Source organism: Zootoca vivipara, chromosome 12 (genome assembly GCF_965207765.1).
Source record: "Zootoca vivipara chromosome 12, rZooViv2.hap1.1, whole genome shotgun sequence".
Classification (NCBI taxonomy): Eukaryota; Metazoa; Chordata; class Lepidosauria; order Squamata; family Lacertidae; genus Zootoca; species Zootoca vivipara.
Window position 1 is genome coordinate 26,868,293 of NC_142595.1, and position 25,904 is coordinate 26,894,196.

The window sequence follows — 25,904 nt, forward strand, 5'->3', positions numbered from 1 at the left end:
TAAAGGAAACAATCAGTTTAATACTAATCAGGTTCAGATTACAGCATATATCATGGGGTAGGTACAGTCAAAGTTATATGGTGAAGGGGCCTAACAGTACATTGTGGGGCAATTGTCAGCCATTTTAAAACCTAAACATAAATATAAATGTGTTAAAATATAATTAAAATAAATTAGATTTAAAGTGTCAGGTGCCCAAGTGCTCATGCAGGCCCCAGGTTCTTTGGTGATCCTTGACCACTTCAAGAAGAGAGAGCAGGTGGCTGCTGAATATAGCATTTAGGGTGCCAGACTCAATAGAGGACAGGACTTCTGTGCCTTTAATTGCCCTGCTTTCTTTTGAGTATGGAAAACCTTAAAGAGAAACCAGCAGACCCTTTGTTTAATTTCCAAGCAAAGGGTCTGCTGGTTTCTCTTTAAGGTTTCCAGACTCAAAAGAGAGCAGGGCAATTAAAGGCACAGAAGTCCTGTCCTCTATTGAGTCTGGCAACCCTAATAGCATTCCCATACAATTTTACATTTCACCACAGCCTTATTAATAGTGCTTAGCGAGCAGCCTCTTACATTTGGAGAAATGGCCACTTGGAAAAATAAGTATGTCATTCTGAATTTTTGACTTCTATCTTCTTGAGGCCAGATATGTGTACATTCCTCATCACTGGAGATAGCCCTCCAGTGGGAGATGCAGGTAGTCTTGCAGAGAAGATGGCAGTTTCAACTGAGCAATGCCCTGATGGCATTGCGGCCCCAGCTGCTTCCGCACAGCACAACGGGCCAGATGTTGCAGAGGGCGGGGCTGATTCACCAGGCAGATGGCTGAATCGTAGAACACCTGATGCTCCTGTCAAAATGCCAAGAGAAGTAAAATGAGGCATTGAACGAACACACCACCAGGCTGGTCCATGGAGGCGAATTGGGTACTGCCCCACCAACTGCAGTCTGCCCTCAGGCACTTCCCACCAGCCTGCCTTCTTGCTTACAACCAGCCCTGGCAGTCAACTTCCTCTTCCTTCGTCTTGGTGTTGTCACTATAGAAGTCAGCAGCGAGGAGGATATGCGCAAACCTAGAATTAGTTGGCTCTGCCTGTTATTAGCCCTGGGTCCACTCTGTGTTGGCCTCTCCGCCTTCTGAGTCTTAAGACACATCAGCCTCCACTGACCACCACAAACATAATTCTCTCATTCTTCTCCCCGAGCCTTGGCTGAGGCCGATAGGAACTGCAATATCTTGAGGGCCACATGCTCCCTGTCCCTGTAGTAGCAGAAGCAACCAGGCAGGCATGCCATACAAAATCATATTATCCTATGGGGCATATGGGGTGAGCTCCTGTTGCTCTGTCCCAGCTCTTGCCTACTTAGCAGTTCGAAAGCATGCCAGTGCAAGTAGATAAATAGGTACCGCTCTGGCGGGAAGGTAAACAGCATTTCCGTGTGCTCTGGCTTCCGTCACGGTGTTCCATTGTGCCAGAAGCGGTTTATTCATGCTGGCCACATGACCCAGAAAGCTGTCTGTGGACAAACACTGGCTCCCTTGGCCTGAAAGCGAGATGAGCGCCACAACCGCATAGTCGCCTTTCATTGGACTTAACCGTCCAGGGGTCCTTTTCCTTTTGACCTTTACCTTAGTATAATTATAGAAAATAAAATAAAACGGACTACTACAAATCTTTCCAAACTCTGGAGATATTATAATTATGCTTAGTATTTACGGAGCACTTTGCACTCCACACATTTCGCATAATTAGCACTAGAAATTCTGTAATAGGGGAATAATGCTAGCCCAGAAACACACCTATCAATTCATCAGCAGGACAGGCAAGGGGTACCACTCAAACCTCCCAGAGAGCCTTACTCTTCCCTCTTCCCTTTTGCAAGGTATTTTTTAAATAAACATTCACAGAGAACCACCACACTAGGGAGGTGTGTTCCAGCCTAACATACTAGTTCAAGTAGACATGTTTAGGTAGGTATGTTCTCCACCCCATGTTCTCCACCATCATGAGAGCCCTCATGGACACAAGCTGACCACCACAGTGAGAACTAACCCAACAATGGCGTTCCATGAACATTCAGATGGCATAATAGATTGTACCCAATGTTCAGACAACTGAAATGAATGGGCATGACTAATTTAGGGCCATTAATCTTAGAGGGCTTGTTGAGTATAATTTAGTTGGATATGGTTGAGGGGGTGGCTAACCAGATTAGTTGAGTAGTCCCTTTGCTTAGAGACAACAGGAATTTTAAGGGTAGATCAGGGATAAATATGTAAGTAGTCAAAGAAACGTCAGGTGGCAGAAAGTACTGAGTTAGAAGGGGGAAAACGAGGCCTGGATCTTACAAATGGTAGATGAGCTTGCATTTGCGCTCCGCTATACAAAAATGTAGTCTCCACACATAGAAAACTAGCTGTCAGGGAAGCAGAGCTGTAGCCTCACCTTCTTCCCAAGATGCACTGTTCCCGAGATTCATTGTTTGATGCACCATCTCCCATTTTGCAGGACAAAACAGCAAGCCTTGTGATTGCAGAAGTGCGTGTACAGTATATGTGTTTGTTTTTGTGTTGCATTACATTGGATTGGAGGAATTTACCTGCCACACTTCAAGAGGCACAGAATCCACCCAAGAATCACAGGGTGGGATCCGGTCATAGGAATTTAGAACAACCTCCATAGCCTGAGGTGACAAGGCACAAAATTTTAGCATCTGAAGGCAAAATTACCAAGCAGAGAGAGAGAGGGAAAGAGAGGGAGAGAGAGAATGCATGTGTGAACATACTGGAAAGGAAAGAAGACGTAGATTCAGTTATTTATTTAGAAATATATATATATATAAGCTGCTTAATGGAAAAACTTGCTTTAAGCAAGGTGCATGGAATAATATAATTATCAATCCCGCACAGATAAAATCAGAGTAATCTCCTATGCTACCTCCCTTGGAATTCTTCAGCCAGAACTCCTGTATTATCACAGTGCAAAGAAAGAAATTTCATTCAGTAGTAAAAAAAGAAAAGAAAAAGAAAACAGAAAGATTCCAGTTAGGACTTCTGAGTATTTCCAGGGAATTTTCATTGGCAAAGGAAGGCTCTTATAAACTTGAAAGGATGAAATTCAAAAAGCCAAGCCGGTGTATATATCAGAGACCAAGATTTCAAGGGCTCAGTAAAATAATTAAGCACAGTATATGTAATCCTGAGTATCTTGTAATACACTTTAAAAATTTTTAGAATACATATGGGTATGGGAAACTGTTTAGGAACATGCTGGCAAAACCTGGTGGAAATCTCAGAAAAAGACAAGTGGGAGTTGCAGAGCATGACTTCCAATAACCAGGAGGTGGGACATCAGACTCCTGCACAACCCTTGGTTCCACTCCTACTCCCAGGGACCCCTTCTTCCATCTCCAGGCCCCACCAAGCCTTGATTCTCTCATATCATTCCTTTCCTTCTATTTATGCAGGCTATGACTTACAGAGCTGTAGTCCAGAACATCTGGAGGGCACCAGGTTGGCCAAGGCTGCCACAGACAAATGTTCTCCTCCCCACCGCCTTGGGACCAACCCAAACCATGTTGCTGCCTAACCAAGGACCAAATGACTCCCACCCACCTTGCTTTCCACATATGGAATGGTAGGTTAAATTTACTAGCGCGCTGACAATAGGAGAGAGAGTGTCCTCCATCATGTAAGAGGACAACAAGGTAGCTCAAGGGGTGCAGGGCAGACCACACCCTACAAACAACTCTGCCCTCCAGCACCTCTTTGCTACCCCAAAGCTGCCTAATGGTATAGCCAGCCCTCCCCTCTCCTCCTATTGGGTTTTATGTACAAAAGGTTCCCCAATACCAAGGTCAGCCAGCAGCTAATAGAGGTGGCAAGCCTTACCTTGGGATTGATAGAAGCGGCACCATGGTTGAGCAAGGTGGCTATGAGCCTCTCAGGTTGCCCCTCCAGGTAATCTTCCACCGCTTGCAGGGCACAATCCACAGGTGTGTAGCCGGCGCAGTTTCTAACGTTGACCTGAGCCCCGTGCTGCAGCAGAAGCTCTACAATGCGGATGTGGCAGTTGCTGCAGGCGTTGTGCAGGGGCGTATGGTTCTTCCGGCCAGCTATCCTGACGTCGGCCCCACCTTCCAGCAGCCGCTTCACCACCCGGTAGTAGCGGCCAGCCTCCTCAGGCCTGTCCGCACTGGCGCAGGCCGCGTTGAGGGCTGTCTCTCCCTCTCGGTTCCTGTGGGCAACCTTTGCTCCATAGCAGAGGTAGAGCTTCGCATGGTCATCCAGGCCGTGCTTTGCAGCCACGTGCAATGGGGAAGCATGCTGGTCTCTTGTATTCTGGTTGACCAGAGCTCCATACTCCAAGAGCAGCTGGGCACATCTGGAAAGCACAAGGAGTGGCCGTGGGGGAATTTGTAAACCATCACACGATCCAACCCGTGGGTGGGTGCAGGAAGCTTGCACAATATTTATTTGGGGAAGCAGCAGTGAACACATTCCTCTGCCACTCTCTTTTTTTTGTTTTCAAAGAATCAGGAACCATACAGGACATGACCCTGCAACTGATAGTGGACCCTTTTGGCCTAAGTGTGTCCATAACAATGGCTTCTCCCCCCCCCCGTTAGATTATGCTTGCAAACGATGTGGCCTACTTAGCATGACCCATTTAGCTGTCCGCAAGGTGCTTTTAGAAGCAAAAGTCAAGTTGTCCACTTGCAACAGACCTTGTGGTTGGAAATTTCCTGGTGGCGTCAATAATGTCTGGGAGAGTGACAGGACTCTCCCAAAGGACTCTGGGAATTGAGCTCCAAGAAGACTGAATGTAAGGTATTCTGTTGAAACACAAGATCACGCGTCCTTCACGTGTAACAGTGTACCGGGACTGTATAAATATGTGTTGTGCACTCTTCAAAGTTGTGCAGAGTCGGGTATTGTCAGGGGGACTCCCTACAGGGAGCCTCCCCCACCCCCGTCATCCTGACCAGCACTTCGCCCAGCAACAGCACAAGCAGCGAGTCAGGAGGATGGAATGAGGAATGGAGTGGTTTGGAGAGAGGGCTCAGTAAGGTGTCGGAGCCCTGGCAACGCTATGGAGAACAGAGCATGCAGGAAGGGCTCAGAGACGTGTCAGAGCCCTGGCACTGCTCTGGTCGAGGGTCAGCGGATGAGGGACTCAGCGAGATGTTGGAGCCCAGGCGCCACCCCAGCCAGCAAGAGGTGAAGGGGCGGCGTCTTGGGGTGCCCAGGCTTTTATGCTGGCTGAAGAGCAGCCGGCAGCCATTGCTGGGTTCTGAATCGGACTAGGCGGTCATGTTTTCTGTTATCTCTGCACTGTAAATAGTATGCACAATAAAACTCTTAAAGACAGTGCGGAATGGAGCGTCTTTACTTGAGAGTAGCTGCAACAATCCCCTGACAGGTATTAACCTAATCTGTGCCTTCTGCCATGGCTTTTCACCCTGATGTGTTCATTGGCTACGTTGACCTCAGTTCAACTGGACACATGTCCATAACAGAAGAATCCAGATTTCTCAGGAAGCGTAGCTAGAGAAAGGTTCCAGTGATTGGGGTTCCACTGCCCTGCATAGATGCTCTCCACCCCATGACTAGCAGGACCAGAAAACAGTAGGGAACAGGGTAAACAAAGGCAATTATGCAAAACAAGATTAAACTCGGCTGATTTGTACAGGATTCGGTGGTTCTTGCTTCAGAATCTGAATTGCCCAAGGATTGCAAACTTTAACACCATGCTTTGCATAATTTACTGAGGCAGTACAAGCTACATTTAATTTAGCATGGGAGAAAGGCACTTTTGCAATTGAATTAAGGAGCCCCCTGCCAAGTCCACCAGGAAGGCTAATTGTTAGTCTAATACAGGCTAATCATTAGTCCTATTTGGATAATTACTTTACTGCTATTCTGCTGTCGCCTTATTGCTGCAAAGATTCAATCCACAAACACACCCCTTCCCAATTTCCCAGACATACGGCAAAGACTCCTGAGTGGTGCAGAGATGCAGAGGGGCCAGTCCGTCCTCCGAAAGAATATTGGGGTTTGCGCTGTAGCTCAGGAGCAGGCGAGTGCACTCTGCGCGGTGGTTGGCACAGCTTTCGTGAATGGCGGCTTTCCCACCAACGACAGCATCAACCTCAGCCCCTTGCAAGAGCAGGTGCTTCACACAATCCTGGTAGCCTCTGGCTGCTGTGATGCACAATGGAGAAGTGTGCTTCTTCTGGGGGGTGAGCACCCACAGCCCTGCAGAAGAAAATGATTGGGCAGGAGGATCAGAAACTGAGGAGCGGCAAGTTAATACCGCCATACTGGAGCTCTCTGCCATCCAGTTAAATCGATTTGCAATAGGTTCAGGGCAAGCAAACAAAAACATTCTTCCCACAACACATGATTAGGCTGCCACAAAATATGATGATAGAACTATCAACCATGATGGCCAATGAGTAAAACAAATGCCTTAATAAATATTTAGAAGCACAGATTTCCACAATTCTCTGGTGATGGTTACAAACAGCACAGTACGACTTTCTCCATCGTTCTCCTCTGGGGAGCTTTCCCAAAGCAATAGCCTCATGGTAGACCAGCTCTTGAATTTAAGCACTAGCCTGGGTAACCATTGCTAGTGACCAGAAATTCCATGCAAGCGAGTTAACATGGAATAATACTGCTGTTTGCAAACTGGGCAATGTGTTGCAGGTTGTGGATTAACGTGGGCTTCAAGTCTGAAGAAGTTGGAGGCTATTGCTCTTAAAAGTGTTGCAACTTGTTGATGGCAGAGAGAAAATAGCAAACTTTTTCTGCCTAAATTGCTACTGGTTCCATGTCGAAATACCTATGTTGCAATAAAAGCAATGTGACAGAAGGCTCTGTTTACAAAGAATAGCACTTTTCATAAGGGGATTCCAAACTAACCACTTTTACTGAAGTGGCCACATTTTTGTGATTACAATGAAATTTCTGGCTATTCACCTTTCCTGTTGTTGTTGTTAATTAAATTACTGGGTATTTAAAGGACAGTGGAACTGTTTTCAGGACAGTGAGTGCATATTCGTTTTATATGCCTCTATCATGTTCTTTTTCTAAATTGTCTTCCCGTGCCCTCCTAAGGTAACAAGAAATCCTAAAAACAGACCCTGCAATGCTGAATCTTTCCCCAGTGGGACCAAAATTCCTGCGCTCCAACTTGTCGTCCTGCCATAACCCAAGCTTTGAAAAGTCTCCCACCCCCACAGAACTGAGTCAAAATTGAAAAGGCCAATGACCAATCCAAGTGATCTTCTTTCCACTATGGACAACCCCTTCTTACCCATTTCAGCAGACCACACCAGCTCCTCACTGAGGGTCTCCACAATCAAGTTGGCAGTAGTTTCATCCTTAAAAATGCTCCGGACTCTTGGCAAGTCTCCTGTGTACAGGGCATTGTGAACAGCAGGATCCCGGCAATACTGTGGGCGTCGGGCAAGTTTGAGGAGTGCAGAGAGCCCCCCCAAACTAGGCTGGTACCTCCGACTCACAGACTGGCGAGACGCAGCCCTCCGCCGGTCTTCCCATTCCAGCATTTCTCGCTGCAGACGCAAGGAGCGAAGGGTGGAAGAAGTGAATGTGAAAGTTTCCTTCGACATTCTTTCATGCGAGAGAAGGCAGCCGAAGTTTCTCCACACAAGCCTAATTCATCCACCCCCGACCTGTAAGCTGCTTAGGAAAGGAGCACCTGCTCCGAGCTGCAATTTTTAAAAGGTATGGTTAGGACACGGTATCACCAATGGGCACATCTGTTTATTGGACGAACACCCAAGCTTTGCTGTGCCTATAAATAGAAAGGAATAGTCATCATGGCAGCAAAAATACTCTCAGTCTCTCTGCAGTGTCAATTTTCCTTTCTGGATCACCATGCAATTAACTTGTTTGTGGATCCATAGAAGAAAGCTGAGAAGAGTACAGTGATAAAGGAACAAAATGAGGATGGCAATCATAAAGTTATTCCATTTAAGCCTTCCTCCCTAGCCCCCCCCCAAGTTATATTGTAAGCAAAATCTGCTGTCTGAAAAATAAATATTAATATGGGGGGCGGGGATTCAGAGCACACACTGGAAAGGGGGAATTCTACCCTCCCATATTGCACTGTATGTCGGTCTCTTAGAACACAAACATGCAGATTTTTAATGCTGGATCTACACATGCAGAAGAACGCTGCAAAACTGTAAGGGAGGAGAATGCATCAAACAATTTCAGAACTCAGGACGAAATAACGTTTTTGAATGTTCTTTTCAGAGAGCAAACAATTCCCAAAGTGGTTTAATGATCCGTTCCTCTTCCCAGGGAGCCCTTGCAATTGTAGCTCTCCAAAAGGAATTTGGGTCTCTACAACTCTTTAGCACCCTTAACAAGCTACAGTTCCCAGCATTCTTTGGAGGAAGGTACAGCTGTTTAGGGGATGCGGGTGGTGCTGTGGTCTAAACCACTGAGCCTAGGGCTTGCCGAGCGGAAGGTCGGCGGTTCGAATCACGACTGGGTGAGCTCCCGTTGCTCGGTCCCAGCTCCTGCCAACCTAGCAGTTCGAAAGCACGCCAAAAAGTGCAAGTAAATAAATAGGTACTGCTCCGGCAGGAAGGTAAATGACATTTCTGTGCGCTGCTCTGGTTTCGCCAGAAGCGGCTTAGTCATGCTGGCCACATGACCCGGAAAAACTGTCTGCGGACAAACGTCGGCTCCCTCAGCTAGTAAAGTGAGATGAGCACCACAACCAGAGTCGTTCGCGACTGTATTTAACTATCAGGGGCATAGCTGCCAAGTTATCCCTTTTTTTCAGGGATTTTCCATTATGCTGAATAGGCTTCCTCGCAAGAAAAGGGAAAACTTGGCAGCTACGATCAGGGGTCCTTTACCTTTTTACAGCTGTTTAAAGTGGTATGATACTGCTTTAAGTGTGTAGTGTAGATGCTGCCAGACATAACGAGTCAGCCATCCAAGGATTATGCCTTCTGCTTATACCATGGGAAAGTAATGTTGCCACTTCACTGAATTTCACTGCCCATCTATTACAGCTCATTCCTTGTTGCTTCCTTTAACTGTGCAATCCAGCTTTTATTGTTTAAAACTCCCACCTCTAACCATTGGTTATGCTAGTTGACGCTGGTTAGTATCTGGAGGGCCACAAGCTCCCTATCCTGATTTTACCGGTAAGTGTCTGTCTGCTTGCCAATTCAGAGGCAGTCTTTGATAATTTGGTGCCCCCCAATAGATCTGTTATGGATCTTCTCGATTTTGCGCCCCTTTCGGCTCAGCACCGTGTGTGGGAATTGCCCCCACCACCCTAAATTCAGCCCTGGCCTATTTGGAACCTCTACCACCAACCTATGAAGATTCTCATGTGTATAACGGGGGCAACTGAGCATATGGCACTTGAACGCTGGAACTCACCCCATAACACTGGTCTAATGATTTGCAAACCTTATCCCAATTTGAGTTGGCTGGGTACCAACATGTGCACAAAGAGGACAATGTCCTGTTCCCAGACTTGCCAAGAGTCGGAGACGGATTTCTTTCTGCTTTCTTTCTGGCATTTGCTAAAGATGTTCCTGTTTACCAAAGCCTTCCATGTAGCAGTTAGAAACCACTTTGCTGTATTCTTTTACGTTTATTATTCATGGCACCATTTTTATCTTTTGTACACATATTCACAATCATTAGCAATATCTTAAGTGTTTTAAATAAAAATAAACAGGGTGGGATTCAGTCAGCTTTTCTTGAAGCTTGTGCACAAACAGTAGCCAGTGTACATTTTTTTCTCTCCCATTGTATCATTTCCCCATTTGTATGTGTTATTTTATTCATAGAGGTTTTTCCCCTTTTTGTTTGTGATTAACTGAAATATCTGCTTGAAAAAAGGCTCCAAGGGCTGTATTTTTTCCTTCAACCAATCCGACAGTGAGTTGCTCTCTGCATGCCACTGTATTATAGTTCTATAACACAGTTAAACACCTAATCTTGGAGGGGATGCCAGCAGCAACAACACACATTTCTTATTATACACTTATGAGACCACCTCCGAAAAGTGCATGTGGACAACCAGCTCCAACACACCAGTTTTTGTCATTTGAATAAATTTATGAAATTTGATCACATACATTGACGCAACTGGTCAAACTACTTTTTTCAACTATACCACAGCATTGACTGCAGCACTTTATGGGAAGAAAAAGGCATTCCATTTTTGCTGTTTCTGGTTCTTCGTTGCCAGCATTCTGTTTTGCTCTACATTTCCCAAGGAGACAAACGAGAAAACTGGGTTTATCCAGCTTCAATATCTCAGACCCACATTATCCATGTAGTAAAATGGAGGTGATTGTATGTATCCAAGAAGCTCTGTATGAACAGGGGATGCTCCTCACTTCAAGATGTAGAGAAGTGCAATCATGCAATGGATATATGGCACCAACTCTGAAAATTGAGAGGTATCAGGGATGGGAGACTTGTGGTCCTCCAGTCCAAGAGCTTCCATCCATTAGCCAATCCATTACCATTTGCCAAGGGGGGTGGGGCTGATGTGGAGTCCAACAACTGGAGGATCACAGGCTCCCCATCCCTGCTTGTGAGAAGTAACCAGTGCGCACGTAAGTGCTTCAGTACTAGGAATGGCTGCTACGACATCCAGAGTTCAAATTGGCATGAGCTACCTGACAGAGAAGGGAAGGTTAGCTGCATTTCTGGAGCCAGATCTCTAATTTAATATGTATAAAACATATTATGCACACACTCCCTTTAAAACCCGCAGTCTGGTTCCGGTTTCCGCCTGCAGGAATGGCGGACCTGTTTTCCATCCCTCTGACCTTCGTAAGGAATTTGGCGGTTGCTAGGGGAGTAAATGGCAACCCCCTACCCTCTCCGGGGGTTACGGAGAGGGGCCGCTGGCCCGTGATGCCCCCAAACCCACTCCGACTGTTTATGGAGTGGGGGGAGCTTGGGCTGAAGCACTTACGAGGGCCAGGACTCCCGGACGCTAATCTGCATGGCGGGGATTTCCATGATTAAAGAAGATAATTAGGCTTAAATCTATGGACATACTTCAGAAGGAGGGGAAGAAGCGCTGTTTACTGCCGAGAAATCTATGCTGCTGAGGGTGAGGAGTTAAAGGCTGTATTTCATCTGGAAGAAGGATTGATGGGGACGGAGCGATAAGGGAAGCGAGTCTTTTTTTTTTTTTTCATATGAGTTACTTCGTACCTTCCCAGACGTGATGTCCTGGCTTGTTTGGAGTGAAAGAGAAGCAAAAGACTGTGTGAGTTGAACTTTATAAACTGTTGTTATTGAGTATATTTTTTGAAGATGAGGAGTTGCTGACGAGAAAAGCCCCCCTCTAGTTGGATGGGAGGAGTGCCTGGACGCGTTCGGAGGATTTATGAGTTGTGACGCACTTTGAATTGGAGCAGCGACCTGAAGCTAAGTTCAGCTATAGGGCAAGGAGATCCATTAATTTACCAAGAGTATATGCATGGTGTGAGGTCTGGTTCTTCTGCCTGGAAAAGCTGTAAATTTTATAAAGATCGTTAATCTATGAGAGAAAACGAAAGTGATTTGAGTTTTTTTAAGATGGCGCTGCTTCGTGTTGAGAGTCGACGCAATAGGGACGCTCCAGACCAAGAAGATTTATGGGGAGGCTGGACTGATTAACTCACACAGGAGAAAGAACATTTGTGAAACTTTGTTTGACATTTATCTCAGCAGCTGGGAAATAATCGGTTGAAAGAGGAAAACATCTATGTGACTGTAAGGGAAAGATCTGGATTATTATGAACTCGGAGAGACGATTTGAACTTTAGAAAAAAGACGGCAGTGGACGGTTGCGAGGAATCCCCAATTTCTTGAAGCATGGGAACCCCAAAAAAAAACTTTTTAGATGATTTGGCATAACATTCGGTTTGATTGATATATATGTGTATAATTTGAAATAATGAATGTGATATAATTGGTTTTAATTGGAAAATTAATAAAAATATATTTAAAAAAAATTTAAAACCCGCAGTCTATCAAAATGTCAGTCGCAAAGGAATAAAAGGTAAGGATTAAATAAAAAGATACAACACGCTCAAGGCCTTCCTTTCACAAACATCTTTTTCGCAAGCTTCTATCGGCAAAAGTCAACTTCACGCATTTTGCCAACTGCTTCCATCCGCATAAGATTATTTACAAGGTTATTTACAAGAATATTTGCATGTTGCCTCTGACATGGTTTGTGACAGAGTACTAAAGCAGGCATCAGGAGAGATAGTGTTTCAAATGGGAAGGGAATGACAGCTGCTTAACGACCGTTCTGGTTGGTTTAAACATCCAAGCAAAGAGCCGCACAGGCAGAAGGAGGTCTGGAATAAGGTGTGATGCTGGGTGTGCACTGCCAGATATATTGTTGCTTGGAAGGCTGTGCCTTTGAACAAATGGCAGGCTGCAGTAAAATTAGAATTAGCAGGAGCTTAATGTCCAATGGTGTTCCTGCTGGGGCTCCAGTTTCTGTGCAATTACATCAGATTTGTTATCTGCCTTATGAAGGAGCTTCTTTCCTCCAGTCGCAACCAATGTTGATAAAGACAAACATCTCAAAGATATGTGCAAGGGAGTCAGCCTCACTGGGCAAAAAAGTCTGTGCAGGGCTCAGGACAATAGCCACGGCTCCATGACAGCAGGTCCTCTTATTTGAGCATCAGTGAGCTATCATAGATTGCTTTGGGCATCAAAGTTGGAGAAAAAGTCATCAGGTAGTTCTCCAAGAAGCTGGTCCAGGTCATCTGCATAGGAAGCATGAGAAGTTATTCAGGCTACAAAACAGGAAATAAATCACCCCAGTGCCCCAGGCATGGGACTCTCCAAAGATCAGGGGCTGCCCCATTCTCTTCAGCCCCTGGGAAAGCTCTGTGCCCCTTGGAATAAAGGGAGGGGAAAGAAAAGATTGCAGACTCATTTAGACTCAGTGAACAAGGCTCTGGGCAGGGCTTAGTCCAGTCTATGCTTCAGAAACATTCTGCAAGCACAACATTTCACAACCAGTGAGGAATTCATATTCTGATAATCTCTGCACCATCCCCACTTTTTGGGGTGGGGTGGAGATAAATTATTGTCATTATATATATCAGGGCCGTCTTAAGCATATCTTGCCCCCTGGCGCAAAGATCCCTCCGGCGTCCCTCCCCCCCGCCCCGTTTCCCAGCGCGGCTGTCTGGTGGGCGCAGCAGCGCGGTGCCTCCCTGACGGCCCAGCGCCCTGGCGCATTGAGCCACCCAGCCTTGCCTTAGGGCTGGCCCTGATATATATAAAGCAAACAATGCCATGCTGGGTAGAATTATCACTGGTTCAGATGACATGGCCCCATCTATGCAGTGTCTCTGCCAGCCTGCATTCTAAGCAAATATAGCCCAGCAGCACCATTGTTTTAGCCGAGGCCCAACATGCTTATGTCCCTACTTAGCTGTGAATATCCTAGGAAGCGCCTCTTTCCATGGCCAAACATTTTCTACTTTGCACCTATGTTTCATACATTTGACCTGCTTCATGTTTCAGGTTTTCCAAAGTATTTGGAACTTTATGGGAAGGAACCAGGGTGAGTGGTGAGTGGGCAGGAATGCAGGGAGACAGTAGTAGTCATGAGGAAGGGCAAAGGAGTAGCACAGAGGCATGCAGCTTTCACCCCTTGGCAGCACAAAATAGCCCTGCCTGATCTCTCTCTGCTTTCGAAGCTGTTGCCAGATGCTGCTTGTCAAAGCTCTCCCCAGACAAGGAGGACTAGCTCGCCTGTTTTTCAAAAGGTAATTTCAGTCCCCAGGATGCCAAGTACCTTATTCTATCCTTGAACAACATACCCACTTTTGCCGTACACTCTCAAATCAGCAGGTGGGATGCAGTGCTCTCTATGTGTGACTACTGAATGGTCACACACAGGGCTTTGCAGGCCATCTGCTGATCCGAGAGTCATTAAGTGCTTGGGGAGCAGTGGGGAGGTTGGCAGCATGTAAGCTGCATCTGGCTCAGTAGGACTTTTCTGTAGCCCATTTTGCTGGTTATCTTTCCTGATCATTGGCCATGCTGGCTGGAGCCCAACAACAAATGGAGAGCGACAGGTTCCCCATCCCTGCTGCAGTCCACACTTCCTACTTCCCTTGTTCTGGAGGTGGGAGTGGGAAAAGAGAGACAGAAAGTCATTATTAAGGCTACTAAAGAGTTCTATTTACCCAAATCAGTTGTTTCAGCCTTTGAGGATGGGAAGTGCAAAACTGATTTGCCTGCTCCAGAGACCCCTGGAATTGATGTTGATGATGACCCTTTATCCAATGCCGATACACGCTGACAGAGGTCTTCATCCATCTCATGTCCTCCTTTGTTCCTGTTGTCTGTTGTAGTAATGGCTACGGGGGCATTGGTGGGAGGATCCTGCTGGAATTCTGGCGCAGCCTGCACCTGCAAGGTTCCAAGAGGCCACAGAGAATGTTTGAGTTTAGCATCCTTCATACTTTTATCACCAAGTCACGGTCCCATATCATAACTGGCTCCCGATATCAATTACAGGAAAGGGTAAATGCAGCTGCCTTGTTATCAGGACACCAACAAATCTAGAGTTGCAAGTCCAACATTATCTCAAGGACCACCCCAACCCTGGTCTGCACTGCTCAGTTAAAACAAGTGCAGGGAACCTTTGGACTTTGGGATGTTGCTGAACTGCAATTCTCATCAGCCTTCGCAAACGTAGCCAATGGACAGGAATTTGCCCACACCTGAATTAAGGCTCTCCGAGGTCTGAAGCAGATGAGATCTAGCATGGAGTTTGGTACTTGATGTGCTAGTATAGGCAGAGGCTCACCCAGAGATATTCTCAGCAAAAGATCATGTGCTCTACTAGTGAAGTAGTAGACTTCTCCCATAGCTGCCAAGTCTCCCGCTGAAAAATGCGGGATCAGCAGCAGCGCTGCACCAGAAGTCACTTCTACGCATGTCCAGACATGCGTAGAAGCAACTTCCGGTGCCGCTCTGCCCGATTTCCGGTGCCCAGGCATGGGCAGAGTGGCACCCGAAATGGAGCCTCCCTGGCAGGTAGGAAATCTGGGGGATTTCCGGGATTTTTTTTTTTCTATTCGGGATAACAGCGGGAAACGGATTAAAATCCGGGGGTTTCCCGCAAAAAACGGAAGACTTGGCAGCTATGAGTCTTCTCCATGTGATTGCACTTGGCCTAAACTTCAGAAGGGAGATGTGATTTGGGAAGAGAATGAGAAGGAAGAAGTATGCATTGCAAGGGTTGGACTAGATGACCCTTGGGGTCTCTCCCAACTCTACGATTCTATTAACAGTGATTATAACTGGAACACAACGATCATCTTCTGATGGGGGTAGTGGAATCCCTTGTCTATCTCACTCACCCTTGAATGGCGTAACTCAGTGGCAGTGCATATACTTTAAATGTAAAAAAAAAGGCTTCAGGTCCAATTCAAAGCAGCTTCAGGGCAAGATTCGTGTCTGCAACCCTGGAGAGCCAGTTCCTGTCACTCTGATCTAGATTACTAGTGGTCTGACCTGATAGAAGACTGGTTCCTCTGTGCCCTCCCTCCTTACTCCTCCAATTTCCTCTCACAGAGCAGGCCCTTAGCTGCAGAGGAATTAACCAAGGCAGCAATGGCTGCTTTCTTATTGTCCATATCCACCCTGACTTTTGACAGACCTGAGCATGGCATGTTTGAGAAGATGGAGCTCTCTCGTTGCTTTTTTTAAACTTTCATCTTGAACGTTTTGCTAACATTCAAGCATTTGTTTTGCTAACATTCATGCATTTTACCTTGCAGCTGCTGTTCCCATTTTACAGAATTTGCTGGCAAAGTTTTAAAAGAGAGAGAGAGAGAGAGAGAGAGAGAGAGAGAGAAATCTGCACTTGAGCAGTGGAAATACTGCATCAAGATAGGCTTCAAAACTCAACTATGTAAACTAAGGAAAACAGGATTTAAGGCATTTTTTCCAAGTTAAGGTTACAGGTAGGTAGCCGTGTTGGTCTGGATCGAAGTAAAATAAAAAAAATTCCTTCAGTAGCACCTTAAAGACCAACTAAGTTTTTATTTTGGTATGAGCTTTCGTGTGCATGCACACTTCTTCAGATACCTTTTCCAAGTTAAATTAGGTTGCAGAATTTGCTAGGTTTGGGAGGAGGAAGGGACCTACGCAGGGCCAGTCCCGTCCCCCCCATTTTAAGAGTTAATACATTGCTAACTATTGAACTATGCAGGACCGATTAGACATTTTGAAGTTCAAGAAGGAAAGAGACTTTGAGTTTATTTATTTTTTAAAAAAGGCACATGTTTAATGTGTTTTTGTGTTATACTTTACATTAGTATAACTTTTTAAGTCACCTGTAATAAGATGAAGAAGGATTTAAAAATGGATTGTTAAAAATATAAGGTATTATAGACGCACATGAACAAGTTAAAATAATGGAACCAAGAAGGGGAGTGAAGGGAAGTCAAGCAAAATGTTATGGTTTAAAAATGTGTTTACGATTTGTTTGGTTTTTCTTTCTTTCTATTTATTTTTTATAATAAAACCAATAAAGTGCTTGTAAAAAAAAGTTAATACATTGCATATGACTGCCAGTCTTAATGAAATGTAACATCCCAGTAATTAAGAACAAGTGCCCCCCATACACCTTTTTTTAAAGAACCCAGAGCACACACAGCCTCTCCTATAGCCTACCAATTGTGCCAAGGAGAGCCTGCTCCTTACCTGTGGCGGCACCGTCTGCATTATTTCCTCAATCTCTCGGCATAACTGAGGGGTCTTCTCATTGCTGAATCCCGGAGCATATATCTTCACCAAATTACTGGGTGTCACATTGAGGTAGTGGTTGCGATAGGATGGGGAGAACACACCCACCTGTGAAACCCAAGGTAGGTATCAATACTGCCTATGGTACACAGCACAACTGACTATACTTTGTGCCACTGTGGCACATCTCCTAAATCAGGCATCCTCAAACTTCGGTCCTCCAGATGTTTTGGACTACAATTCCCATCATCCCTGACCACTGGTCCTGTTAGCTAGGGATCATGGGAGTTGTAGGCCCAAAACATCTGGAGGGCCGCAGTTTGGGGATGCCTGTCCTAAATGGTCTCTGCGCAGGGTGAAGTTGCTCATACTTATGCTCACTCCAAAGCTTTGCTCTCCAAAAGTTAGCTGAAAGTCTTTCAGCATTATACTAACCCTTAGCACTATATCCTGTCCTCACATAAGAGGTGGGAACAGGGAGATGAGTTTTTTTTTCCAGCAAAGGGGCATCTTAGTTCTTTTTGATTTTGTTTTGTTTTCCAAGAGTAAACATAAAATAAAATAAAAACAACAGAGGGGCAGATGCTCCAATGCTGGAAAGGGGTAGTTCACAACCAAAGAAAGAAATAAACAACCCAACTTCTAAAAAGAAGGAGGGAGATAATACTATTTAATTGGTGTCCTGGTCCAGCTCATCTAAAGAGTGCAAGTGGTTCGAATAAAAGTGATGCATACAATCTCCAGAAGTAAGATGGGCTAAGTGAGTCTCTAGGGCAAATAATTCTACAAAAAGACACCTTTCTTCATAATCTCATTGGACCTCATTTAGAGCACCCAGATAATACTAAAGAAAGCTCTCTGGGAGTATAAGGAGGAACATTCCAGTCTTTGGTAGATGGTCCCTGACTTGTCAGTTCTGCTTTTAACTGACATTGGTTGCATCTATTTGACACAAAGCTAGAAAAGGGTAACTTGTTTTTGTTAACTTGTGTTAATCTGGAGGTGATAACTGCATCAGTAGGGGCACAAACAAGCAGAACTATCACTTAGAAATGTCTCTGGAAAGTCTTAAATACCAGTTATTCGTTATAATTCTTTTGCATGAAAATGAAAGCTCACCCAGCCCTTGATTTCTTGTTTTCTAGTACCTGCTTTAGCAGAAGCACTGAACCAGCCTTAAATTCACTCTGTTTCTCCTCCAGCAACAGGCGATGTATTGTGCCCTGCATTTCTCCTGCATGACAGAAGGCCAAACCAATTAGGTACAGGAGCACTAAGTATACAGTGAAGTCAAAGTGGAAACACATGAGCATCACACACCAATAGCTCTCACTGCCCTTTATACAGGAACACAGAGATGGGAGGGAGAGCCCAGCAAAGGAAGGGTCTCAAGCACCCAAGACCAGCCAATTAGTCCCAGGCAAATGCACATATCAGCTCCACCTAGGCTTAGGACATCTAAGGACAACTTCAGTGTTGCCTGTTTATTCCTTGTGATGGTCAAATGAAGACATATCCTATGACGTCAAGAATGTGGCTGTGTAGGGAGTGGCAACTAAACTATACTGGAGAGGCTTGCACTGAATGTTTATACATGAGAGTTAAACATGTACAGTATCCCAAATGGCCTTCTTTTTTAAAAAATGCCCTGTTAGCATTACCTGGTTGCATAGAGCACCAAGGTTTCAAACTATGCCCCCCAAAAATTGGTGCTAAAATGTCAGTCTGAACCTCCAGGTGCATTTGTGGAACTAGATCAACTGAGAACTTGCCTCAATATTTGCTGGACTGCTTGTTACCTGGTAGATGTTGCATTTAAATCGGGTGAGGAATCTTTGTCCCTCCAGATGTTGCTGAACTACATCTCCCATCCAGCCCCAGCCAGCATGGCCAATGGTTAGGGATGATGGGAGTGGGAGTTCAGCAACATCTGGAGAGCCAGAGGGTACCTTTGGGAGTCAAAGCTGAAAAATGAACAAAAAGACTACTGCCGATATCAATTGTAACTGGAAATGCCAAGGATTAAATTGTGTTTGTATTTTTTTGTTTTGTTTGTGTTTTTGTTCGGTGCAAGTTGCTTTTCACCCAGTCTTCTTTTTTTTTGTTATGGTCAATGCAAATATGTTTTACATACATATTTCCAATAGCAAAGGGAATAAAGGAAAACTTAATCAATATTCGAGCAGTCCATTGAAAACTAACTCCCTCCAGCCATTCACTTTATTCTTGCTTCACTTCTGGCTTGAGAAGCCAGCCTGTCTAGGCAATTCTCCCTCCCAATACCTATTCGCAAATTTTGTTTAAGCACCTAAAACATTTTACTTAAGAATTTGAAACATTTGTCCAATTATCTGCTGGCTCCAAATAAGTTTTTTTTTGGGGGGGGAACCCCATGTCACAACTATCCAGCCCCTTGTCCTCAATCTAACGAAAAGACAACACTCTCCCTCTCCATCCTTCGCCATCAACACAAGGGGCCAGCAAAACACACAGATTTGCTCAGGGTTATATACAAGCTCCATTGTTAGGCTAGTGGAAGCCCGTGCAACAGTTCCCAGTAGCACAATGTGCCTAAAGGACTGTACCATATTTAGTCAGAGTCAATTCAAACACCCATAAATGAGTCAGATGGTGGTCATTAACAAACAAGGTTTGCCCAGACACCACAGGCAAAGCAGAAATGCTCCACCAATAATGCATGCAGAAGAAGTAAGTCACTACAACGGAACTCTTTTCATCCTTACCAGTAGGGTCTTTGAACACAGCACCCGCGTCAACGTTGGTCTGCATTACCGACTTAATCATCACGGCCATGTTAGGAACCTTGTTCTTTGGGAGCTGCTTCAGGGCTGCCTGCGTGAAAGAGAATGAGCAAGGAAAACGCACTACTTGTGGGAAGTCAGGGTGGCAAATCTGAAACAGGATTGTATTAACTTTTGAGATTTGAGAAAAGGTGTCTGATCGCAAGAGCGGCGAAGGATATGGAAGGGGACCTTCTAATATATCTTTCTTCCTGCCCTTTGTAGTACAGTGACACACAGCAAAAGGACAGCCGGCCAAAGAGGACTCGTAGCTCGCTTCCTGAAGGCTCGAGGTTGGTGGAGAGGACGACAGGTGAACATCACTTATCGCTTGATGTGCAGCAGGAAAAGAGGCAGGAGGGAGCTGCCTAGCAACCCGCCATGTTTACCTTCTTATCAGACTATGCCTCATGCAGTGGCAAAGCTACTTGCTCCGGCACTGGCGTACATCCGGGGGCGTGGGGGCGTCGCAGGGGGCATGGCATGTGTTGGGGGGTGCGCGGCAAGCAGCGCATGTCCTGGGGCGTGTGCAGCGAGCATCCTGGGGGGTGGACGCGATGGCACACACACCCCGATGGTACCCAGGGTGGATTGCCTCTCCGCCCCACCTTCGTTCACCAGTGGCATGCAAACCTGGTCCAAGCGGTCCTATCAGAGAGGTGTGGACAGTTATTCCCAGCTGTGTGGAGCAGATGTTGGCTTCCCTGGGCTGGATTTAGAGTGAATACTAGTCACCAACGCTTCTAAGGTGTTATGGAGGAATTTCTGCATGTTCTTTAGAAAATATGTTTATATGTATACTGTACACTTGCAGATGGATCACAGTATATACCCCATCCAAATTACTGATAAGGTTATCCACGGCTCCAGTAATATTGCAATACCTCCTTGCTTCCAGGCCCTACCATGTTATCATCTTTGGCATTTGCACTTCAAGAAGAGATTCTTCTTCAAGTGACGTGGAATTTTCCCACCTGCAAAACCAAACTCAGCCTTTACCTTACGAAGCACCATAACAACGCTGTATGTCCTAAGGAAGCAGGATGGATCTCTCTCATCCAATCCCAGCTCCGTTTTCATGGCAGCCCAAGGGCCTCTTCCAAATTCGTCTTCTATTGGCTGCTGGGAAGGAGGCATCTCCTAGAGTCACACGCACACACAAATTCCAAGTTAAAGCTTACTGTTCACCTTAACTTTGGGCAAAGCGCTTAGTCATTTGGAGACATTAACCATGGGAGCTGTTTTGCTCTACTGGGTGCATGCCATATTGCTTATGCTCCTTCTTCTGCTCACTCCAGAATCTCCTCCTCACCATCTCACCCTCTCTCACACACATTAAAACATATTAAAGAACAGTTAGAAGAAACATCTCTATTGAAGCAGAACAATAACGTGTCTCCACAACCAGACGTATGAAAAAGTTGCTGTAGTCCAAGACATGCGAGAGCTGGTTTGGGTTACTCAGTACATGCCCAGAGGCATCTTTTAACACTACCTGAACCCTTCCCTGACAGGGCTTGTTAAATGTTGTTTCCAGGACTGTTCTGGCTCCTGAGGTGAGTTTCTGCAATTCATCATCCTTAAAATTGACCTTATCTGTACAATAAGAATAACCAAGTGACGCTTGGAAGTACTAGACTAAAGATTTCAAGATTTTCCACAGATGAGTTAGTTTTTCTTTTTTTGAAATACAAAGAAGGGACGAAAACTTGCAATTTTCTCCTGTAAAGGTCATTCTACACAGCTGCTTCAGAGTTAGGTTTTTTTAAAAATTAATAGCCAGTAGAGGACATCGATTTTTACAAGGACTACAGTGTATTGGGGGGGGGGGTGAGGTTTAAATATTCCCTTCCCGTGCTTGAGCCTGATAAAAGTTACCCCCTCCAGCTTGGCTAGCAACGCCCTGTGGCACCAATGGGAGCAACCATCACCATTAATATAGTAGTTACACGGTAAGGAACTCTTTATTGGCATCAGGACTGCGAAAGGCAGGGGCTAAATCTCCCATTCCCATGAAGTTTGGTTCCAATGAAATTCATATCCCATTAAATGAAAAGACACCCAACAAGGTTTGTAATCGTGTGATTAGCATCACAGCTGGGTTCTCATAGGCAATGCAGAATTTCCAATCCCCATCTGCAGCACGACTTCTTCTATTAAGAAAGGGAAGAGTAGAACCATGAAATACCTCCGTCCGCAGCTTCGCTAGAGCCCCATGAGTTGGTGTCTGTGGAGCTGTAATGAGAATCTCTTCTAAGTTTTTCCCATCAGGCTGTTTGAGGAATAAGCAAAGGAAGAAAATCTAATGAACATAAATTCAAGGCCAGAGTTATGGACTCACCTTAAAGTCATATATCCAAAGGTAGGTAGTCCAGCGCTGAGGGCCTTCTGGCGATTCCCTCACTGCGAGAAGTGAGGTTACATGGAACCAGGCAGAGGGCCTTCTCAGTAGTGGCGCCCACCCTGTGGAATGCCCTCCCATCAGATGTCAAGGAAATAAACAACTATCTGACTTTTAGAAGACATCTGAAAGCAGCCCTGTTTAGTGAAGTTTTTAATGTTTGGTATTATATTGTGTTTTTAATATTCTGTTGGGAGCTGCCCAAAGTGGCTGGGGAAACCCAGCCAGATGGGTGGGGTATAAATAATAAATTATTTATTATTATTATTACTTATAGAAACCAATGGCATAGACTAAAATTATTAGCTTGACTTCCTGTCCTCCCTGAGTCAAAGCTATGTCTCAATTTCCCTTCAGTCCCAGTCAGAGGTCACTTTTTAGTGATTTTTGGTTGCGGAATATATCAGGAAAAATATTTAACTGAGGTTTCAATAATAACAATTAATATTTTATCCCTTTTCTATATTATTAATTTCATTAGCATTGGTTTTCTAAGCCACCACAGAGCATTTTTATCAGCAAAGCAGAGCAAAAAAAGTTATTTCTCCGGCATGCACCCCAAGAAGCATTCAGTGAATCCATATAGGGAGATAATGGGCAATCCCCATCACTAGGACAACCATATAGCTGTCAATTTGGAGCAGAGAAAACTTAGGGAGGATGGCAGCTTTTATGCCCCTTTTGTGACATAGCAAGTGTGGGTGGAGTGGAGGAAATAAGGTAATAATAATTCACGACACATATACAGTGGTGCCTTGCTAGACAAATTTAATTCGTTCCACGGGTCTTTTCTTATAACGAAAAATTCATCTAGCGAATCCCATAGGAATGCATTGAATTTTTTTTGAATTTTTTTTTGCCCATAGGAACGCATTAATTGAATTTCAATGCATTCCTATGGGAAACCGCGATTCGCTAGACAAATTTTTCATAAAACGAATTTGTCTAGCGAGGCAACCTCCGCTCGAAAAATCCTTTCGTTAAGCGAAAATTTCGTTAAGCAGGGCATTCGTTAAGCGAGGCACCACAGTATACCATATTTTTCCGTGTATAACACACACACCCCGTGTATAACACGCCCCCTATTTTTGGGGACTCCAATTTATGATAATGGGGGAAGACGACCCCTGTTTTTAAACATTAGAGTAAAAAAAACCCTAGTCTTATAAATGGAAAAGTATGGAACTTCCAAGGCATCCTCACTCCTTTGTACATACAGCAGAAGTGGCTAACCTGTGACTCTCCAGATGCTGCTGAACTGCAGCTCCCCTCAGCCCCAGGCAACATGGCCAATGGTTAGAGCCAAAGGTAGCTGTAGTTACTATCTGGACAGCCATACACTCCCCATCCCCAACATAAAGATTGTCCTATTATCCTGCTGGCCCTCTTACTTGATGTGGCAGAATGCCAGCAGGTCCCGGGAAGCGCCGCGTCTTAGCCCGCAAAGGAACATGGGGCACTGGCTCTGGCGTCTTGTTGGCTGCCGTGACCAAACGGACAAGGTGATTGGTGACCACAGGTGACTGGAGGCTTCCGGTAACTTTAGGGTTGGCAGGTGAAGTCTCCACAGAGGTTGCTGGGGGACCATATGCAGAAAGCAGCTGAGCACCACAATTGGCCATTCTGGACACAGAGCAGCTCTGGTTGGGCATCCATGGTTTGTGTGGCCTTGGTGGGGTACTTGCTGACCGAAAAGAAGAGCAGGGTCTAACCAGAGGCAAGCATGGGCTGTTGGATGTGGCAGTGGGCTTATGCAGAGATGCCTGGAAAGGCCTGAGCACCTGGCAGCTGGAGTTTGAAAGGGCACATGTGCTGCTACTCAACCCTAGGCGAGAATGAGACAAGGAAGAGTCCATGGCAGGAGGCCTCAAAGACAACTTCGGAGAAGTCTCTACCGGCTGGAGATGGCTGATGACCTCTACCACAGGTTGTTTCCAAGTCCTTTGCAACTGTGAGGTCTTTGACCCAAAAGAGTCAGTCAATGGCAGCGAATCTACCACTCGTGGTTTCTTTGCTGTTGCTACACTATTATCTCGCATTTGCTCCCAGGACACACAGTTGGACCTGAAGGACCCTGGATACGACTGTGTATCAGACTCTTCCAGATCCATGCACGCAGCCAATACAAGCTCATTGTCAATTTCCTCATCACAGGGGGCACCCCCAGTGGGGTGCTTAGCTGGAGGCTGCTTCACAAACCTGAACCTTGTGCCTGAAGTGCCGCTCGATTTACATTCAGCTGCAGTGGGTGCCAGGTCCTTCTGAACTGTGAAGCTGGTCGCCAGAGGAGTGTTCTGGTTGCTTTTGACATTACCTTCTCCAAACCATAGTCTGGAGCAGTTTTGCACCTGCAAGACTGGGGACATGGTGACCCTTGGCCCCTCAGAGACCGGAATGGTGGTGCTGGGGGCTCTCAACCCAGTTGAGAGGGGTCTAAGACATCTTGAGCTATCTGTAGGTGGATCCAGGGCTTGCTTCTCCACATCATTCACAGCTGACAGAAAATCCTACCAAGAACAGAGAAACAGAATGCGTGTCATGAGGTGCCATCCCTCAGCTTTGTACTACAGTACGTGAACATTCTGAGCCTGAGAGCCCACGGGAGACTTAAGGGTATCTTTTGCTTGCCATCTGGCCAACAGAGTTCTTCCATCCAAAGTCACAGGTCCCTCTGAAGTCATCTAAAGTACCCTTCGGCAAGTAAGTAGAAACCTTTGCCCTCTCCACCACACCCAGATGCCTCCCTCTCCCCTTATATAGCTTTGATTCACAAATATTCTCTTACCTCATCTTCAAAGTCTGCCTCCACAGCAAACAGCTTTTGTAGACCACAGGCCTGTTTGGGTGTGTGTGGGAGAAATAATAACTTAATTATTCTGTACCTGTAACTTATACTACCTGAATTATTCTAGCTCCATGCAGTTTTTGTTCCAGCACAAGTCTGAGTGGGATTTGGGGGTTTATTATTATTGTTGCTGTTATTTTGGTACACCACTTTAAGTGTCTCTTTGGGCTCAGAAAGGGAGAACCCAAGCATTCTAAACAAATAAATACATAACAGGCTTGCCCCTTTTTTAAATCTGATCATCTTCCACCCACAAGGAAGAGTTTTGAGATATTCAAAAGACTGCCTGATAACTTTAACGTTTTTTATTACTATATCTTGCATTGTGTTAAAAACAATGTTTCCCGGGTTTGGGGGAGTGTAATAGCCTCGTCAGTCTGCTGCAGCAAACACAAGAACAGGCATCCCCAAACTGCGGCCCTCCAGATGTTTTGGCCTCAACTCCCATGATCCCTAGCTAACAGGACCAGTGGTCAGGAATGATGGGAATTGTAGTCCAAAACATCTGGAGGGCCGAAGTTTGGGGGTGCCTGCACAAGAGAGTCCTGAGGCACCTTACAGGCCAACCCCCTTATTATGGGCAGCGTGGGCTACAATGTCATGGGCTACAGTCCTGCTGCAGGGGCTGTGGTTATGTTTTTATAAGGCATTTGTCCTCCCCCTGGACTGCCCTCCTCCCCAGTCCCTCCTGCCCCTCTTTTACCATCGTGGAGGCAGAAGAACCAAAACTCCAGGGTTAATACGGTGTGAAGAAACAAGGACGACGCAGGGATGCAGCGAGAGAGGGAAGTCCCGCACCTCCTCTCACCAAGCTCTGCATTCGAACGGGCCGCCTCAAAGATGACGAGCCGCCCCCCCCCGCCCTTCTTCATTGCATCTGCGCATTGCATCTGCGCAATAGCTCGTTCTCTCCCCGCCCACAAAAGGGCAAGCGCTTCGTTTTCTTGGCTACGCAAGCGCCTAGAGCTTTCGCCCACTCAGCCCCAGCCCGGCCGTGATAATACGGCGCGCTTCTACTACGTAAGCGGGGGCTGAGCGGGCGAAAGCTCTAGGCGCTTGCGC

The 25,904-nt window shown here is 45.7% G+C and overlaps 2 protein-coding genes across 5 annotated transcripts; both read right to left on the reverse strand.

Annotated features, from left to right (window-relative positions):
• On the reverse strand, positions 1-7,748 carry ASB16 (ankyrin repeat and SOCS box containing 16). Of its 3 annotated transcripts, none has more exons than XR_015946568.1 (5): positions 7,314-7,748; positions 5,983-6,250; positions 3,884-4,376; positions 2,439-2,706; positions 1-841 (listed from the first exon to the last, which is right to left on the reverse strand). XR_015946568.1 is itself a non-coding variant. In XM_035136126.3 (5 exons), exons 1-5 carry the CDS (start codon positions 7,627-7,629, stop codon positions 656-658), a joined length of 1,377 nt encoding a protein of 458 aa, XP_034992017.2. In that variant the 5' UTR covers positions 7,630-7,748; the 3' UTR covers positions 1-655. The 3 variants fall into 3 exon arrangements, 2 of the variants coding, with proteins under 2 accessions (XP_034992017.2, XP_034992018.2); XM_035136126.3 differs by having other exon boundaries at positions 2,593-2,706; XM_035136127.3 differs by lacking the exon at positions 2,439-2,706 and having other exon boundaries at positions 7,314-7,741.
• A 3,952-nt stretch (positions 7,749-11,700) lies between these two features.
• HROB (homologous recombination factor with OB-fold) lies at positions 11,701-25,862 on the reverse strand. Of its 2 annotated transcripts, none has more exons than XM_035135610.3 (10): positions 25,546-25,862; positions 24,783-24,833; positions 23,389-24,504; positions 21,785-21,868; positions 20,596-20,736; positions 19,540-19,648; positions 17,944-18,029; positions 16,754-16,903; positions 14,224-14,443; positions 11,701-12,786 (listed from the first exon to the last, which is right to left on the reverse strand). In XM_035135610.3, the coding sequence occupies exons 1-10, from the start codon at positions 25,546-25,548 to the stop codon at positions 12,713-12,715; spliced, it is 2,034 nt and encodes a 677-aa protein (XP_034991501.2). In that variant the 5' UTR covers positions 25,549-25,862; the 3' UTR covers positions 11,701-12,712. The 2 variants fall into 2 exon arrangements, with proteins under 2 accessions (XP_034991501.2, XP_088511348.1); XM_088655222.1 differs by having other exon boundaries at positions 14,224-14,449; positions 25,546-25,712.
• Positions 25,863-25,904: the final 42 nt, after the last annotated feature.

Bases quoted from the DNA above. Each gene is read 5' to 3' on its own strand.
- ASB16 (XM_035136126.3), bottom strand. From the start codon at position 7,629: ATGTCGAAGGAAACTTTCACATTCACTTCTTCCACCCTTCGCTCCTTG. The intron at 6,251-7,313 runs GTAAGAAGGGGT...TTTCTTCTGCAG, and splicing joins GGTGTGGTCTGCTGAAATGG to GGCTGTGGGTGCTCACCCCC. The intron at 842-2,592 runs GTAAATTCCTCC...GCATTTTGACAG, and splicing joins TGCCTCTTGAAGTGTGGCAG to GAGCATCAGGTGTTCTACGA.
- HROB (XM_088655222.1), bottom strand. The intron at 20,737-21,784 runs GTATTTCATGGT...GTGTGACTCTAG, and splicing joins TAGCGAAGCTGCGGACGGAG to GAGATGCCTCCTTCCCAGCA. The intron at 18,030-19,539 runs GTAAGGATGAAA...TCTGTCATGCAG, and splicing joins TGTGTTCAAAGACCCTACTG to GAGAAATGCAGGGCACAATA.